This window comes from Myotis myotis, unplaced genomic scaffold, assembly GCF_014108235.1.
Source record: "Myotis myotis isolate mMyoMyo1 unplaced genomic scaffold, mMyoMyo1.p scaffold_m19_p_13, whole genome shotgun sequence".
Lineage (NCBI taxonomy): Eukaryota > Metazoa > Chordata > Mammalia > Chiroptera > Vespertilionidae > Myotis > Myotis myotis.
The window spans coordinates 26,338,820-26,357,237 of NW_023416317.1; the positions used below are offsets into that span (position 1 = coordinate 26,338,820).

The window sequence follows — 18,418 nt, forward strand, 5'->3', positions numbered from 1 at the left end:
TATGTAAACATTTGTATCACCCCTTGCTCAAAAATCTTTAATGGTGCCACACTACCCACTTTGCAGAATGAAATCTAAAATTCCTTAGTCTGGCATAAGAACCCTTCATAATCTGACACCATCTACTACACATTTGGCCTCTTTACCTCCACAAGTTATGCTCTAGCAGTACTCAACTATATTCTCCCATGCCTCCGTACATCTGCAATGTTATTTTCATTGCATGGAATGCTGTTACCTGCTTCCCCCCAAAAAAAGATGTTTAAGGGCATCCTCATAAAGTCTTCCCTCAATTCCTAGTCATGTCACTCTTTTGTTATTTCCTCATATGTACTTCTACTGTAATAATCATATTGTATTGCACTTGTTATATTTCATTCAGCAAATATTTATTAAGTGCCTACAACATGCCAGGAACTTTTCTAAATGCTGGGCATATAACAATGAATAAAAATAGATCTCTGCCCACACAGAACAGCTGTATAATCTAGGCAGGGGAAACAAACATCATAAACTCTTAAACAAGTAAATAAATAATATTTACTGCCATGGAAGAAATAAAGTAGGGTAAGAGGGTTAGAGAGTGCCAGGCCCAGAGGGTAGAGAATGGGAGGAGAGCACTGTTATTTTATACAGGGAATCGGGAAGGCCTTTCTATTAAGGCATTTGAGCATATACCTGAAGGAAGTTAATGAAGGTCTGAGCCATGTAGATATCTGAGGAAAGGGAAGAACAGGCAAAAAGAATAAAATATGTAAAGGCTCTGAGACAGGATAATTTGGCACACTGAAGAAATAGCCAGTATGACTAAAACAATAAGCCAAGTGGAGAGAGGGAGGAAATGGTAAGAGATGAGGTAGGGGTGGGGAAAGAAGTTAAATAGTTCTTATAGGCCAATAGAAAGCCTTTGAGTGAGATGGAAAGCTATTGAAAGATTTTGAACACAAGAATGGCACCATCTAACTTTTGTTTTTAAATATATTTTATTGATTTTTTAGGGAGAGGGATAGAGAGTTAGAAACATTGATGAGAGAGAAACATCGATCACTGCCTCCTTCACACCTCCCACTGTGGATGTGCCCGCAACTAAGGTACACGCCCTTGACCGGAATCAAACCCGGGACCCTTCAGTCCACAGGCAGATGCTCTACCCACTGAGCCAAACCGGTTAGGGCTAACTTTTGTTTTAGAAGACTCATTGCAGAAGGGAAAGGTGGAGGCAGAAGACTAGATAGGTTATTGTAATAATCATGATTAGAGATAAGCTGGGGTGGAAGGCAGTCCTGACATGGAGAGAGGTGGTCAACTGAGTATACATATTGAAGATAGAGCCAACAGGATTTTTGTTATTTTGGATGTAGGTGTGAGAGAAAGAGGGGTCAAGGATGACTTCCCAGAGTTTCAGCCTGAGCAGCTGGATGAACAGAGATGCCATTTCCAGAGGGAGGAGCCTCCTGTTGGAGGAGAGGGACCAAGAGTTTGTACTGGGGCCCGGCTGGTGTAGCTCAGTGGTTGAGCATCGACCTATGAACCAGGAAGTCCAGGTCAGGGCACATGCTTGGGTGGTAGGCTCGATTCCCATTACGGGGCATGCAGGAGTCAGCCAATCAATGATTCTCTCTCATCATTGATGTTTCTATGTCTCTCTCTTCCTCACCCTCTCTAAAATCAATAAAAAAAAATTTTTATAAAGAGTTTGCACATTAAATCTGAGATGTCTATTAGCTATCCAAGTGCAGATGTCAAGAGGGCAAAGTTGGTTGGAGCATTATCCCGATGTGCCAAGGTTGTGGTCACATCCAAAAATCAACCAATGAATATATAAGTGGAACAACAAATCAATGTTTCTCTTTCTCTCCCCCCCCCTCCCCATCTGCTCGCTCTCTCTCAAATCAAGCAATTAAAAATTGGGCAAAGAAGTCCTGGATGGAGATAAAATTTGAAAATCATCAGGAAGTACATAATATTTGTAAAACCATAAGACTATACAAGATCACAAGGAGAGTAAATATGGATAGAAAAGTAAAAAGATTTGAAGATGGAGCCTCTCAGAGGTTTCCATCATTTTGAGTTAGCAGAGATGAGAAGGAACTGCTATGTGTCTCTTCACTAAATAATAAACTTCTTAAGGGAAAGGATCAATTCTTAGAACCATGCTTAGCTAATAACAGATATTGAGATATCTACTGAATAAGTATAAGAGTATGTGTTTAGAACTTTAACATGGGCAAAAAAAGAGTTCTACTATCATATCACAAATTACAAAATTGCATATAAGCTTCTTTTTTCTAGTTGATGTAAGTTGATCTATGTCACTGCTCCAAAGGTTAAAAAAAATGTTTCCTGTATACAGTTACCTAAAGCACTAACTATAGTAATCTTTATAATGTTAACACAGAGTTATTATATTGAAAACAAACAAGCAAATCCAGAAATCCACACATCCAAATACTTACTGAGTTAGGTCTATTAATATGCTAGAGATACAACAGTGAGAAAAAAAGACAAAATTGTATCTTTATTGAGCTAACATAAGTGGACAGACAACAAATAAGATAAATAAATAAGAATGGTATGTTACTACTAAGGGTTAAGCAGGAATGGACACCACATGAAAGGCAGAGGAAGGGGAACCAAGGAAGACTCCATTGAAAAGGAAACTTCTGCATAAATACCTGAAGAAAGAGGGGAGACAAGTACATATTTTCTAGAAAATAGTAGGTTTTGGTCATTGTCAAAAAGTAAACAATTTAAACTAAGAAGATAAACACCACTGGGAATCAAAACTGGTAACAGATGAACAGAAACGGAAAAATGGCCAACTTTTTGTGTACAAGATCAATGATTCTACTAGTACGTAAAGGTTGCCAGATAGTAAATACATATAAATTTTACCTAGAACTAGAATTTCAAGTGTCAGGCTACTGGGTACAGATCTGGCATATATGCTTCTGGACATGTGTGCTAGTATGCACATATGTGCTTTTGTGTATGTTTGGGGGGAAATATACGCATGCATTGATATCTGTAGGTTTGTATGTATGTTTCTGTGTGTCCTAGAGAAAGACAATACTGGGATAAGTAAGAAAGGAAGATAAATATTTATCAAGTAGCTGGATACTCCAAGATTAATGTTAAACATTTTCTCAAATATCTCATTAGATCTATACAACAACCTTGTGAGGTATTACCGTTTCTTTTTTATAAAATTTTAAAAATTCATTTACATATCTGGTAAGGTGATTTGACAAAAATCAAAGCTTAGTCTTTCTGAATAGAGAAGTGCTGAGAGGCACAGACAGCTATTCCTTTCTGAAATTATCCTAAGAGATCCTGTAGGCCCAAGTCTATTCAAAGGATAACTTAAGAACAGGGATAAGAGCCAAGACAGATCTCAGTAGGATTAGATTAAACCCCAAGAGAAATTGCAAAAGGCCAGGATCCTGGACAAGATAACCGTAAACACAAAGATTGATGTGGGAGGAAAGCTAAATCGTAAAAAATAGCTACCCTTTACTGAATAAGTTAATACATATACTACACATAGATTTTTTTTTTAGGGACTTCATATATGTTACTTCACTTAATCTTCACAATAACTTCTTCCAACTGGTTTTCCCCCCCAAAGTATAGAAACTGAGAATGGAGGGATAATATTCCAGAAGTAAGAGGACACAGTCTGGAGTTGGAAACAGCAGGAGCACCTTCAAAGAGGTAGTGAATAGTACAAATTGGTTAAAGCAGTGGTCGGCAAACTCATTAGTCAACAGAGCCAAATATCAACAGTACAACGATTGAAATTTCTTTTGAGAGCCAAATTTTTTAAACTTAAACTATATAGGTAGGTACACTGTTATTAACTTAATTAGGGTACTCCTAAGGCTTAGGAAGAGCCACACTCAAGGGGCCAAAGAGCCGCATGTGGCTCTCGAGCCACAGTTTGCCGACCACTGGGTTAAAGCATAAAGGGAGCTGAAAGGGGACTAAGAAGGAATAAGATTGTAAAGGAAGGGTGGAATCAAACAGGTCCTGAAATGCTAATTTAAAGAGTTTTAACAGGATTCAGTAAGCAAGAAAGGTCACACTGAAAGTTTGTGTGGTTAAGACTATGCTTCAGAGAAATCACTCTGACAGTCAAATGGCCTAAACTGAAGTAATGAACAGGCAATGGGAGGAAAAGAAAAATGGAAGAGATACTTCAGAGATAGAATAACTTGGCTTAAGTGACTCAGGAGATGATGTTCTAATAACAGGAATATAAACTTAAATGGAGGAATGGAACTTTAGGTGGGGAAAAGATACAAAAACATGCAAACTTTATTATTTAAATTCACACACACACAAAAGAAGTGAAATATGAAGTAAATGTACACTTAAAATATAATACAGTCTTGGTGTTGACAAGTTTAGAGTAAAATTAAAATTTAATTCTAAATTAAATTAATAGCTGTTATGCTCTCTTATTATACATAAACAAGACAATCCTATGTAACGTTAACACATCATAAGGTCTTTCAAATTTTCTTATAAAGTTTAATTGAAATGTTTGCAATAAAAGGGGCACATGATTCTGAAAACATATTCAGTATTGGTAAAGTATAGCAAGTTACATGAATTCATTTTGGAGACAGAGATTTGAGTTTCAATATAATCTTTGTACTTCATCTTATGTCTTTAATCTCAAACTCTTCTATAAAAAGGGGTAACTATGTGACAGGGTTGCTGTGAGCATTAACTGAGGTAAAGCACTTACCACAATGCCTGGAACAGAGTGAGCACTCAGTGAATAGCAGTAGTACCCTACCTTGGTTAGAGATTCCTAAAAGTTAGCATCTGCACACAATTCCCTTTACCCAAGCCATTTAGTCCTAACCAAAGATAATCCATTATTTAACAACTGGATACACCAGAGGAGCTCATTAATTTTTAAAAAATTAGATTATTTCAGAAGTAATACATTTCTATTTTAAGAAATATGTGGAAAAACACCTGGCCTTTCTTATAACTCAGGCTCCACATCTCTAAAATGAGGGATTTGAACTATTTTAGAGGACACAAATTGGGGGTTAGGTAGCCAGAGATTTGCTTGGCCTGCTTAGTATTAAAAAAAAAAAAAAAAATGCAGCCAACATCTAGAAATTGGGAGAGTTAATAATATATATACATTATTTCTGGTTTCTCTTTAATAATCAAAGACCTGGCAACATGGTTCTGAGTAGAAACTGCAGATAAGCACCCCTTACAAAAATCCTAACAATCCCTATTCCATCATGGAAATAGGTGCCATGCAATCATCAAGGTGCCTAAAATCAAGGTAACACCACAGAGCAAGCACCTGAGTGGGCAAAGGACTCTAGGAATCCAGCATAATGTAGGTGGTTGGCCTAAACTCAGCGAACAAAGAACTGTGTTATAGCTATAAAACCTGAACAAGAAGTACAATTCTTGACAATACATGAAGTCAAAGGTAGAGCATAAGTTACAGCAACTCTTTAAAAATGTCCTACTAGGTAAGATGCAACTCCTCAGTGCGAAAGTCTACAGAGCATAGTTAGGGGCCAGTTCTTTAGTACATGTCATGTGCACAATAATTACACAGTTATCTATACTGCTATTGTATTAATCACCTTTGACTGAAGCTTAGTGCAGAACAAGAAGTTAGGAAACCACTGTACATAAAAAGGCAAGTTTCACAAGGTACTGCCAGGAAGCGTCCATGGGTTATACAGATACGTCACCAAGATGCAGGCAGGATCTTCCTGTGGTTTGCCTTGCCCACTTCCTGTTTCGGTTTTGAACGTGTGTTGATCCCTAAGCTTCCTACAGCCCCCTTCTCAAATAGCAAATCAAACTCTGAAGCACAAATGGTAAGACTCTCTCCTAAGATAAGCCAAAGGTTCCTGCAGCTACATGAAGTTTAACAAGGCTCCTAAGCTGACCAAGAGGGCCTCATAGGGCAAGCAAACAAAAGCCAGAACTAAGGGCTCCATGGACAGGCCATATATGGAATATGGCCACTATTCCTGGTAACAGCATCCAGGCAGCCAAATGGGGACTCATTAGGACCTACTGCTTTTCAAAAAAAAAAAAAAAAAAAAGTGGTACCTAGATATAAAAAAGGTGTATAGGTGAATGAGTGTCTCTGTGTGTATATGTGTTCTAGCAAGACAAACCCACATGAAAATAGGCAGAAAGAAGAGTAACATTTTTGTGTGCATGTCAATCCCCAAAACAGGACTAAAGTTATAGCATTCCAACATTCTAATTTTACTGACTATCCATTACATTAGATCATAACCAATTTAGGGATAATTGTCAACTTCTTGACAAGAGAAATGTACTCATCAGTTCTTTCCAATATACCTTCTGATAGGCAACTTTGTAGAGAAAAGAATAGGGACTTTTGATAACTTAAAGACCTGAAAACCTGGCTCTGCAGCTGCGCATCCCCTGAACAAACAACCTTTCTGTCTGCTTCTTCACTAAAAGAGGAAAATAACACTCTTCTTCACAAAGTTGGATTAAAGAAACAATTGCAAAAGTAGCCTAACAAAGTACCCAGAAAAGAGTAAATACCCAATAAGTGTTAATTCATTTCCTCATCCCAAGAAAATGTTATCTAAAATAAGATTGTCCAAATTCAAAACATTCACACAAATGTTTTAATATTTTAAAGGATCAAGATTATTCTTTTTACTTCATATCTCTGAAACAAAACATTGGCTTTTTAGTCAACTTTTTGAACACAAATGGTGAAAATAGGCAAAATATAGGAAATCAAGTTACCCCAAATCTTGACAGAGAAGTTGACTTTATTTCTATGTGCACTTAAAATGTTAGGAAGCTTAACACTTGGTTACCCTTATTTTTGCAGATAGGATATTCTTCAACATTAGAGCAAGAGAGGCTCTCACAGCTTAATATTGCATCTAATTCATTTATACAAATGGTCATTTTTTATAACACAGCTAATACACAAATATACACTATAGAAAATTAAACCATGTAAGTAAGGCTAATTTCCCTTTGTCCACCCCTGAGGTAACCAATGTCGTACATCTTTTAAAACCTCTTTCTGTGCATTTCTCATATATATATAGAAAAAACAAAACACGATACTATACATATGACTCTGACAAACTGCTTTTTTTAACTCAACAATATGTCAAAGTTGTTTCCTTGCATACTATAGATACACCTCTTTTTTTTTTAGCTACTATAAAAGATACTTATGAATATACTAGAGGCCCGGTGCACAAAAATTTGTGCACTGGGGGGGGGGGAGGGGGGGTCCCTCAGCCCGGCTGTGCCCTCTCGAAGTCTGGGACCCCTCGGGAGATAACGATCTGCTGGCTTAGGCCTGCTCCCGGGTGGCAGAGGGCAGGCCCAATCCCTAGGTGTAGCCCCTGGTCGGGCTCAGAGCAGGGCCGATTGGGGAGTTGGGGCGCCGCCCCGTCATGCACAGAGCAGGGCAGATTGGGAGGTTGTAATGCCACCCTCAGTCACGCTCAGGGTAGGGCCAACTGGGGGGTTGGGGAACCGTCCCCTGTCACACTCAAGGCAGGGTCGATGGGGAGGTTGCGGCGCCACCCCGTCACGCACAGAGCAGGGCCAATCAGGGGGTTGGGGCGCCGCCACTCTCACACTCAGGGCAGGGCTGATGGGGAGGTTATGGCTCTACCCCATCCCACACAGAGCAGGGCCCGTGGGGGGGGGGGGGGGGGGTTGGGGAGCTGCCCCCTATCAGGCACAGAGCAGGGCTGCTCAGGGGATTGGGGCCCCGCTCCCTGTCACACACAGAGCCGCAGGGCGATCAGGGGGTTTGGGCGCTGTCCCCTGTCACGCTGATCCCGGTGCCGGGAGGCATATTACCCTTTTACTATATAGGGTAGAGGCCTGGTGCATGGGTGGGGCCGGCTGGTTTGCCCTGAAGGGTGTCCTGGATCAGGGTGGGGGTCCCCACTGGGGTGCCTGGCCAGTCTGGGTGAGGGGCTGAGGGCTGTTTTCAGGCTGGGAGTGACTGAAGTTCCCAACCGCTCCTTTTTTTCTTTTTTTTTTTTATTCTGGGCCAGCTTTACCTTGAGGCTTGGCTCCAGCTCTTAGGAATCTGCTGGCTGAAGTCCGGCAGTATTTGTTACAATGTTTCTTAAACTGCCCGCTCAGAGGCCCGTAGCCACAGGCGGGGAACGTTGGTTTCCTCCATCACTGAGGCAAGCAAGCCTCATGTTAGTTTCAAGCTGCCTGGCTGCCGGCCGCCATCTTGGCTGACAGTTAATTTGCATATCTCGCTGATTAGCCAATGAAAAGGGTAGCGGTCGTACACCAATTACCATGTTTCTCTTTTATTAGTGTAGACTAGAGGCCCAGTGCACAAAATTTGTGCAGTGTGTGTGTGTGTGTGTGTGTGTGTGGTGGGGAGGGGCCCTATGGGGGGGGGGGTGCACACTCCTGCAGTCCAGGGCTCCTTGGGGGATGTCCACCCTCGCAATCCAGAATCCCTTGCTCCTTACTGCCCGCCTGCTCCCTGCTCTGTACCACTTGACTCGCTGCTCCTTAGCACTGCCACGGAGGCAGGAGAGGCTCCGGCCACTGCTGCTGCACTCGCCAGCCATAAACCCAGCTTCTGGCTGAGCAGCGCTCCCTGTGGGAGCATACTGACAAGGGGGCAGCTCCTGCGTTGAGCATCTGCCCCCTGGTGGTCAGTGCTCATCACAGCGACTAGTTGGTCTGGTCGTTCCGCCATAACGGTCGCTTAGACTTTTATTATATAGATTATTTAGCTATTTTCTACTGATGGACACTTAAGTTGTCTCTAATTGCTTTGTTTTACCAACAAGGCAACATTAAACATCTTTGTATATGTCTCTTCTGCAAATGTACAAGTGTTTCTGTAAGGTAGATATGTAGACATAAAAATGCATAGGGTATATACATTTCAATTTTTAACAGATACTGTCAAAATGCTCTCCAACACTGCTTTACCATTTAAATTTACAGCAACAGTGAGGAAAGTACCTTGCCCATAAATCCTCACCAAAAATTAACAAAGTTTTCTGTTTTCACAAACTAGTGACTTTTTAAAATTTGTATTTCCCTGATTAAATTCTGTTAAATCTTACCAGTATTTTCCTTTGTTTCCTAACCCTTTGTTATCTCCTTTTCTGTGAAATGCCTAGTCAGATCCTTTATTTTTCTAATGGCCTTTTCCTTTTTAAAGTTTGCAAGAACTTTTTATATATCATAGACACTAATAAAGACAGATGCAGTATAGCATAGTATGTTCAGAGTAACAGGATGGACTATAGAGCCAGCCTGCCCAGTTTGAGTAACAGCTCCAACACTCACTAACTGTCTGATCTTGGTCAAGTTACTTAGTTTAGCTATTCTGAGACTCAGTTTCTTCATCTGCAAAATGTGGACAATGACTGTACTTAAAATTACTGTGAGGATTAAATACGTTAATATGCTTAAAGTGTTTTAAAAGTGGTTGGCACAGAATAAGTGCTATATGTTTTCTTTTTGTCTGTAGGATTTGCTGCAAGTATTTTCTCCCAAGCTATTGTTTATCTTTTAACTCCAGTTTATAAGTCTTCACTTACCTTTCCTTAAACAGTTCTTTCTCCATCTCTATTCTAATATCAGAAATTACATAAAAAGATGAAATCAACAACTGATTGCCCTCACTTGGTCTCACAATCAAGTTCTCAAGAATAAATGCAAGCATCAGTCAGAGCTTTCCTTTAAAATATATATATAGATAGATATATATATATATATATATATATATCTATCTTCTTGTTGCATAAAGCTTCCCCACAACCAGTAAAAATAATAAGCCAGTAGAAAAAAGGACAAAAGAAATAGACAAGTTCACACACACACAAAAAAATGGAATAATGGTTCTTAAAAATATGAAGCCAAAAAAAAAAAGAATCGATCCTTAACCTCATTTAGAAGAAGTGCAAATTAAAACTACAAACTAGACATTTCTTTTCATCTTACAGACTAGTAAAGATCAAGAAGTTTTAAAATACACATTATGTGGGTGTAAAGAAATAGGCATTCATACATTGCTGGTAGGAGCATAAACTGCTATAGTTTCCAAGAAAAGCAGCTTGGCATTGTCCTTCCAAATAAAAATGCACATACCATTCAATTCATCAACTGAATTCATAAAATCTAGGAATTTATCCTACTGACAGGCACATACACTCGTATTAAAAATGACATACATATGAGGTTATTTATTGTAGTACTGTTTGTAATAGCAAAGAATAGAAACAACCTAAATGAACATCATAGGGGACTGGTTAAATCAACTGTGGTATATCCAGGTGATGGAATATTATGCAGCTATTAAAAATGAGGCAGCTCCCTAGATAGATAGATGAAAAATCATCAAACTACTATTGTTAAGTATAAAAAAGCAAGCCCTTGCCAGTATGCTCAGTGTTTAGAGCATTGGCCCACACACCAAAGGGTCACGGGTTCAATTCCTGGTCAAGAGCACATGCCTGGGTTGCCAGTTCACTCCCTGTCCCATCGGGGCACATGTGGGAGGCAGCCAGTCGATGCGCCTCTCTCATGCCACACTCTCTGAAAAGCAATGAAGAAAATATCCTCAGATGAGGATTAACCAAAGGAAGAACAAAAAAGAAAAAAAGCAAGATGCAAACAATGTGTATATTTTGCTATTACTTGTATGGTGTGATACTCATACATTTATGCATGTAAATATTAAATAATCTCTGTAAGGATCACACAAAAAACTGGTAATGCTTGTTTCTGAAGAGGGAATGGTTAGGGAGACAACAGAAATAAGAAAACTTACTTTTCAGTGTATACCCTTTTGTATCTTAAAACAAGTATTTGTATTAACTAATCAAATAAATAAATCTTTTTAAAAATAAACAAATTAAAACCTCCTTGTGATCACACCAAACTTTCTATTGGTCCCCTTTAAATGGTCATGCACACAGCAGGTTGCTGCCACTCAGGTAATTTGTGGCTAGTCTGTTCAACTGGCAAAAGCAGAGAGTTGCCATCCTAGCTGCCCATTAGCACCCTATGTGGAAGGTTTTAAACCTACAGATGTCCAGGTACCACTCCAGAAATTCTGATTGAGTAGGTCTGGAGTAGAGCATGGGTAGCAGAATTTAAATTCACAGGTGATGCTGATGGGTAGTCAGGACTAAAAACAGCTGAGTTAGAGCATGACACAAACAGGGAAGCATCCAGGCTCAATCTTCACTCAAGTCACAATCATAGTCTGTCTCATCAGTAATCCTAACCACTTCTTAATTCTTAAAAATTCTTAAAAAGGAACAGATGAGAGTGTGTTGATAGCACAACAAAAATCTATTACCATTGAATATATCACTAGATAGGCAGTGTAATCTTCATATATTAAATGCCGTACATTTGCAACATTAGTACTAATGAATTCATCCTATGTAGCATTTTATAAAGAACTTTGATAATACTAGTGAACTAGTGTCCACAGGTCATTAACTGTCTGAACTCTCTGTCGACTTTATTTGTAAAATGAGGGGAAAAAACAAGAGACGTTCTCTATCTTCCAGCCCTAAACTTCTATTATCCTCTAATACAGGGGTCTAAAAAACAACAATTGCTTAGTTACACTTTAGGAAAAACTAGTAAGGAACTTTTGCATTCTATTCACAGCCTAGGTTCAATTCACGGTCCAATGAGCTAGTGCCCTACAACTCAGATATGTACTATGTACTGCTGAATAAAGTAATTAACACTCACAGAAAAAAATATTTTAGGATTCAAACAATCTGATCTAATAAATCTTAGATAAACATTTTTTAAATAGTGTATCTTATGCCAAAAAGGCATACTAAATACATTTAAGCATTAAAAAGCATCTGATGCACTGTCTTAAAGTAAATAGGTCAAGTTTAAAAAGAAATAATCAAAGACTAGGTGCTAAAAGGGATCTGAAAGACCATATCCAAACCTCTCATTTTACAAGAAAACAGGGACTCAGCAAAGTTAAAGAATTTTTCTAAAGTCATTCTGTCATTAATGATATTCTTAGAAACATGCTCTTAATAAAAATTTGTCAATTATTCACTGATGTGTACTGGTGTAACCTCATAAGGTATATTACTTTAGAGATTTTTGATATCTAAAATTAAAGACATATGATAGGAATTTCTTACTATACATAAAAAAGTTTCTTAAATTACATTAATCAATGGCTATACAATAAAACTTTTAGAGCATAAAACTTCATTAATACATAAAACATGTAATTTGACATTATTGTCAAATAATTTCATAAAGAACATTAACAAGGAAATAAGATTAGCATCTATGATTAAAGGATGAAACGATAGTTTAATTCAGCTAGGTTAGTTCCACAGTCTCTTAGAGTCTACTCAAAGAGTTCTAAGTTAAAAAACAAAACAAAACACAAAGAAAAATCTATGAACTCATTGAGGTTTACCTCCTGTCTTCCTCAGAGCAAATGATTAGCAGACTGCTCTGTGAACTTTTACAAAGAACCCTTTTCTCTCATTTCTATCCCTCTGAAAGATGGATTCTTCCTTCATTCTAAATAACTCATCTCATTTCAAATTTCTAACAATAATGAATTCTTAGCATGAACCAACCCTTTTAAAATCTTTTCCTCTATTAATTTATTAAATAACTTATCTCATTTCAAATATCTGATAATAATGAATTCTTAGCATGAATAAAACTCTTTTTAATCTCTCCCTCTCAATTGTATGGTCAATAAAATGTTTCGATTTATATTTTATTACCAAAAAACCCTCAAACCTGCCATGACAAATAAAAATATTTAATGGGTAAGGTGTATGAGATTTTTCTTTACCAGACTCAGGGCCAATTAGTAACAATAATCATGGAATACAGTCAGGTAACAATATTCAAATCCACTAATAATGACCAATCAAAGCATTTAGAAAAATTTAATCCTTTTCCTAATGAGGCAACTTTGGCAACAGTTCAAACCTAAACTCAGCTGGCACTGTGATTTTGAAAGGGATGAACTTTCTGCCACAGATCATGCAGTTTTCTCTTAATAATGCCATCTCTTCTTTTTTTTGTTTAGTTGTAAAATTTACAAAACCCTTTCCTATCTTGTGTTTCAAATCCTCCTCAGGAAAACATAGTGAGAGGCAGGGCATTTTCTAAAGGCCTCTTCTGTTCTAGGCACCATGCTGACACTGGAATCGTTTTTTTTTTTTGTTTGTTTGTTTTTTTAAATGAGTAAGAATAAATTCTACCTTGGAAGAGCTCACAGTCTAACAAAGAAAATAATTTTTAAGAAATGTGCTAAATAATAAGGAAATGGACAAGGAATTGTGATTCCTCTGCAATACAGTCTTAAGACCTTCTCTCCAGGGACGGGGGTGTGACAGTACCCCAGAGAAGAGACATGGCATGGAGCGGGTTTTTGAAGGATGAGCAGAGTTCTCTGATATAAGTATATGGGGTGGGAAAGAGGAGAAAGACACTCCCAGGCAGAGGGAACAACATGTACATGATGCAGCATTATTCCCATTTTAAAGATGAGGAAGATAAGCTCAAACGTAAGTGAGCTGCCTAAAGTCGTCACATGAATAATAATTAACAATGTAGAAACAGAATACAGGTCTCTTCTGATTTTAATCAGCTTTGCACACCAGTAATGCCAGTGCATGTTGGAAAAGAACATCAAATAAAGATTAATTTTTATCTCCTACTTTACTCCTTCTTGAGAGATGGTTCATGTCTATCCCAGATTCTGGGGGACAGGATTTATTTAATCCTCAAATCAATCCTGTGAGATAGAGATGTTTTCACTATCCCCATTTTACACATGAGAATACAGAGGCACAGAGGTTAACGAAAGTTGGAAATTAAGTGACTAACCTGACCAAGAATCCGTCTATACTCCAGCATACCCTACAGAGCCTTCTTGGCCAAATAGCCTAGGCCAGTGGTTCTCAACCTTCCTAATGCCGCGACCCTTTAATACAGTTCCTCATGTTGTGGTGACCCCCAATTTCATTGTTACAGATTGAACATCATTAAACACAAAAACAATATGTAATTATATATGTGTATTCCGATGGTCTTAGGCGACCCCTGTGAAAGGGTTGTTCGACCCCCAAAGGGGTCGTGACCTACAAGTTGAGAACCACTGACCTAGGCCATTCTTCTCTAAAGATGATGTCAGGGAAACCAAGTAAGTTCTGGGACACATCATGTTCCCAAATTTGATACCATACAACAGGTCTCAATGTTCACACAAATCCTCAAATTTGGTCCCCTTGCCAAAACCGGTTTGGCTCAGTGGATAGAGCGTCGGCCCGCGGACTGAGGGTCCCAGGTTCGATTCAGGTCAAGGGCATGTACCTGGGTTGCGGGCACATCCCCAGTAGGAGATGTGCTGGAGGCAGCTGATCGATGTTTCTCTCTCATCGATGTTTCTAACTCTCTATCTCTCTCCCTTCCTCTCTGTAAAAAATCAATAAAATATATTAAAAAAAAAAAAAATTGGCTCCCTTACAAATCTGGTCCCTCCTGAGTAGGTAAACCCATGAATGAGGTGACATGGGCTCTTTCAGGAAAGTTTTACAATTCGATTTCATTAGACAAGAACAAACTTAACAAAAAGCAGCAAACAAAAAGGACAACATAAAATAACAGCACGAAGCCTGACAGTATAAAGGAGAAAGCCCCAATTCCCTTCTTTTGCTCATGTGTGGGTTTGTGTTATTTTGGGGAGCAATGCAAAATTGCTTCCTCTGCACTAGCATACCTGCCACTCACTGCACAGGACTTCAGACCAAAGTATGGAGTCTGAAATAAACCTTTATTTTCTTCCAGGGTTCATATGACAACTGTAGGACAAACAGCAACCAAACCTGCCTCTTGAATATTAACCAAGCAGACCATTTGGAACAGCCATGGTTTCCCAGGGCACTCAAAGGACCTCAGGGAATTTGGGATCAAAATATTGTCAGCAACAATGGATTTGCTAATGCCAATTGATTATTTGAAACTGACACCACAAAATGGTTTTTCCTTCTGTCAACTGGGTATTTCACCTTGAAAAGTATATGGGAAAACTAATAAATATGGAATGAAACCCCTAGAAAAGGCTATGGACTGTTAGCTCTAGAACTTCAAACATATACTGGTATATACACAAATCAACCCATCCTCACTTTTTTGCTGATATGATTTGGAGTTGAAGGGTTCTACCCCAGTTGAGGAAAAAGGACATTTCCGCTCGGACTCCCCTTTCAGCCTTAGGGGCCTCTAATTCTCCAGATCAGAGACGCTCATCAGCAGTCTGGAATCTGCCACAATCTCCAGGCTAGTGGGCACTATCGGCTTTCCTCCAAGCTCCCAGGATGAGGAAAAGGGAAGCTGACATGATTCCCCAAGCTGCTCAGTATCTTCAGCGTCACCACCACCCTCGTCCCATTTCTGTGACTTGAGCACCTGCTAGTGACTCTTCCATCCCCAACCCCCCACCATGCAAAACCCACATGTCAGTTTCAGGGAAACAGAAAACAGCATCTCTTCAGTGCTCTGAAGGTCGACCAACTCTGGATCACACCAGCTAAAAGGAGGGCAAAGAAATGGCGAGGGAGGTGGGGAGAAACTTCACGTATGTGTCCTGATACATTTTTTTTTTCTATGAAGCAGACACTCTATGATCTGAGCTATAAACGGAGCAGTTAAAAAAGCAAGAAACTGACTGAACTAGCAGAATACTTTGACTATGGTTAAAGCGGTAATATTCCTAGCAATTGGATGATCAATCTTCACATCTGGGTAGTGGGGTTGCTCTAAACCTGTGGGTCGCGACCCCTGAAAATACATCCTGCCTATCAGATATTTACATTACGATTCATAACAGTAGCAAAATTACAGTTATGAAGTAGCAACGAAAATAATTTTATGGTTGGGGGTCACCACAACATGAGGAACTGTATTAAAGGGTCGCGGCATTAGGAAGGTTGAGAGCCACTGCGAGTCTAAACCATAGAAACAAATTTGTGTGTTTTTTTAATTTGTTGGCCCAAGTACACTTACAGTGGTATCTCCTACTGTGATATCTTTGCCATGGAGCAGGTGAAAGTACAGGGCAGGTAAGTTCTGCAAAGAGTCCAACCCACAATTCCATGGAACCTGCAGCCATGTAAATCAGTGAGGCTCCAATGGAGAATGCCTAGCACCAAGTGACACTAAAATGTAAAGGAGTGCCCTAGCCGGTTTGGCTCAGTGGATAGAGCGTCCGCCTGCGAACTGAAAGGATCCAGGTTCAATTCCAGTCAAGGGCACACGCCCGGGTTGTGGGCTCGATCCCCAGTGGGGGACTTGCAGGAGGCAGCCGATCCACCATGATTCTGTCTCATCATGGATGTTTCTACCTATCTCTCCCTCTTCCTTCCTCTCTGAAATCAATAAAAATATAAAAATAAGTAAATACATAAAATGTAAAGGAGTAAAAAAAACTGGGAAAATTAGATCAAGGGGGAAACTCTGGCCCACTTATACTTTCCCCAAATATTAAATTATAAGAGTTTATACCCTAGAAGGTAACTTCAATTTGGAGAAGTTAGATACAGACAAGATCTACTTTTCTGGCGTCATTTTCCAGGTTTTAAAAACTGTACCCTCTTAAGGCCCTGAGGATTACTTCTGAGAATAACAAGGTGGAAAAGTTTAACACATCTGCCTCTGAGGTTTAATAAAGTCAGGAATACTTCAACGGGAGAGCAACTTGAAAAGAGGAAAGTGGGAGAATCCAAGCTCAATCAATACTACTACTCATTCAGAAAGAGGAAAAATTTACATCCTGTGTAGGAAAGAGCACTGTTTCCCATGTTAATGTAATTGGATTTCCTTCATACAAAGTCACAAGCACGCCTCAAAACTCAGAGTTATTTCCACGAAGCACGTTGCGTCTGAGGATACGGAATAAAGAAAATGTGACATTTGACAAAGGCAAAAGTAAGTTTTATTGCTATAGATTACAAATAGAAAAATAAAAGTGTTTCCTCTGCATTCAATACTGTGGGGGGAGAGGGGAGGGGGCAATTTGACGCCAAAGGGTCGTTTTATTTCCAAAAAAAAAAAATCCAAATAACTGGACTCAAACAGTCTGTCCATGGTAGTGCTCAGAGCCTCTAAGCAACAAATGTGTATGAAGTCAGCTCGCACGGCTCGTTCACAGAAGTAATTACATGCACGCGGAGGAAATGAATTAAGTGGGTTAAGTGCCGGCTGGAGGAGTGTGTTTTGAGACCTGCTCACAGGAAGCCACTACATCCTGCCCGTCACCGCCAGTCACGCCGTCTCTCGGTGCAAGTCCCGCCGCCGCGAGCCGGGCGAGCACAGGTGTCCGCCGCGCCCCTCCCCGACCCCCGCGGCGGCGGCCCCCGGAGCCCCGCGGCGGCCCGTCTCCTCCAGGTCGGGGCGCCCTTTTCGGGAGCCCAGGAAACGGGCAGCCCCCTCCCCTCGGGCCGGCCCCGCTTCCCCGCCCTCCTCCTCCCCCTCCGGCCGCGCCTCCCGGTAATTACCGCTCGGCTGCCACCTCCGGGCTGCTCCCTCCCGGCGCCCGCACCGCCCGCAGGCCTGCGTCTCCGGGCGGCCGGAAGCGACTCACGCCCCCGGCCCGCGACCCCGGCCGCGCCCCGAGCTGGGGCGTCCCCGCGCCCAGGCCGCGCCCCCGGGCCGAGCCCCTCACGCGGGCGCTGCCCGGGCACCCCCCCTCCCGGACGAATTCCCGGCTCCACTCCCTCCGGACCGGGCAGCCCAGCCCACGCCGCCCCGTCCGGGCGCCGCCGCCCCCAACACACCCCCCTTCCAGCCTCGCCCGCGCCCGCCCTCCCCGCGCGTCTCGCCCCGGCCCCCTCCCGGTCCCGCGACCCCGGCGCGGCGCGGCGCCAGCACCTCCGCGCGCCCGCCGCCCCCTCAGCCCCGCGGCCGCCGCTGGGCGGGTCCCGTCAGCCCGGCCCCCGCTTACAGATCTTGCCCCGCAGACTCTGCAGCACTCGGACCTCGCGACTGTCCTCGTCCCCAGCCTCGGGCTCCGCCGTCGCAGTCGCCGCCGGCGCCTCGGAAGCCGCCGCCGCAGCATCAGGCGCCGCCGCCGCCATGGTGCTGCCCGGCCCGTGCCGCAGCCCCGCCGCCTGCGTAGCCGGCGAGGCGGAGCCCAGCGGCCGAGTGAGGGCGCCGCGCGCCTGGCCCCGCCCCCGGCCCCGCCCCCGGCAGCTCGCCCCGCCCCGCCCCTGCGGCCCCGCCCCGCCCCACCCGGTCAGCACAGTCCCCGCCGTCCTGCCCCGAGCCCGGCCGCCGCCCCCCGCGGGAACTGCGCTCCTGGCTTTCCTGCTCTTTGCCCCATAAATGCCGAGGCGCCAGC

General features: G+C 41.7%; 1 protein-coding gene across 4 annotated transcripts in view; it reads right to left on the reverse strand.

The window, feature by feature from the left end:
* Positions 1 to 18,209, reverse strand: part of RASA2 (RAS p21 protein activator 2) — a 129,866-nt gene extending 111,657 nt beyond the window's left edge. For all 4 annotated transcript variants that reach the window (XM_036332368.1, XM_036332366.1, XM_036332369.1 and 1 more), the window contains exon 1: positions 18,023 to 18,209. In XM_036332368.1, coding sequence (XP_036188261.1) covers positions 18,023 to 18,155 — 133 coding nt within the window. In that variant the 5' untranslated portion in view covers positions 18,156 to 18,209. The remainder of the gene's footprint in view (positions 1 to 18,022) is intronic.
* Between the last annotated feature and the right edge of the window lie 209 nt (positions 18,210 to 18,418).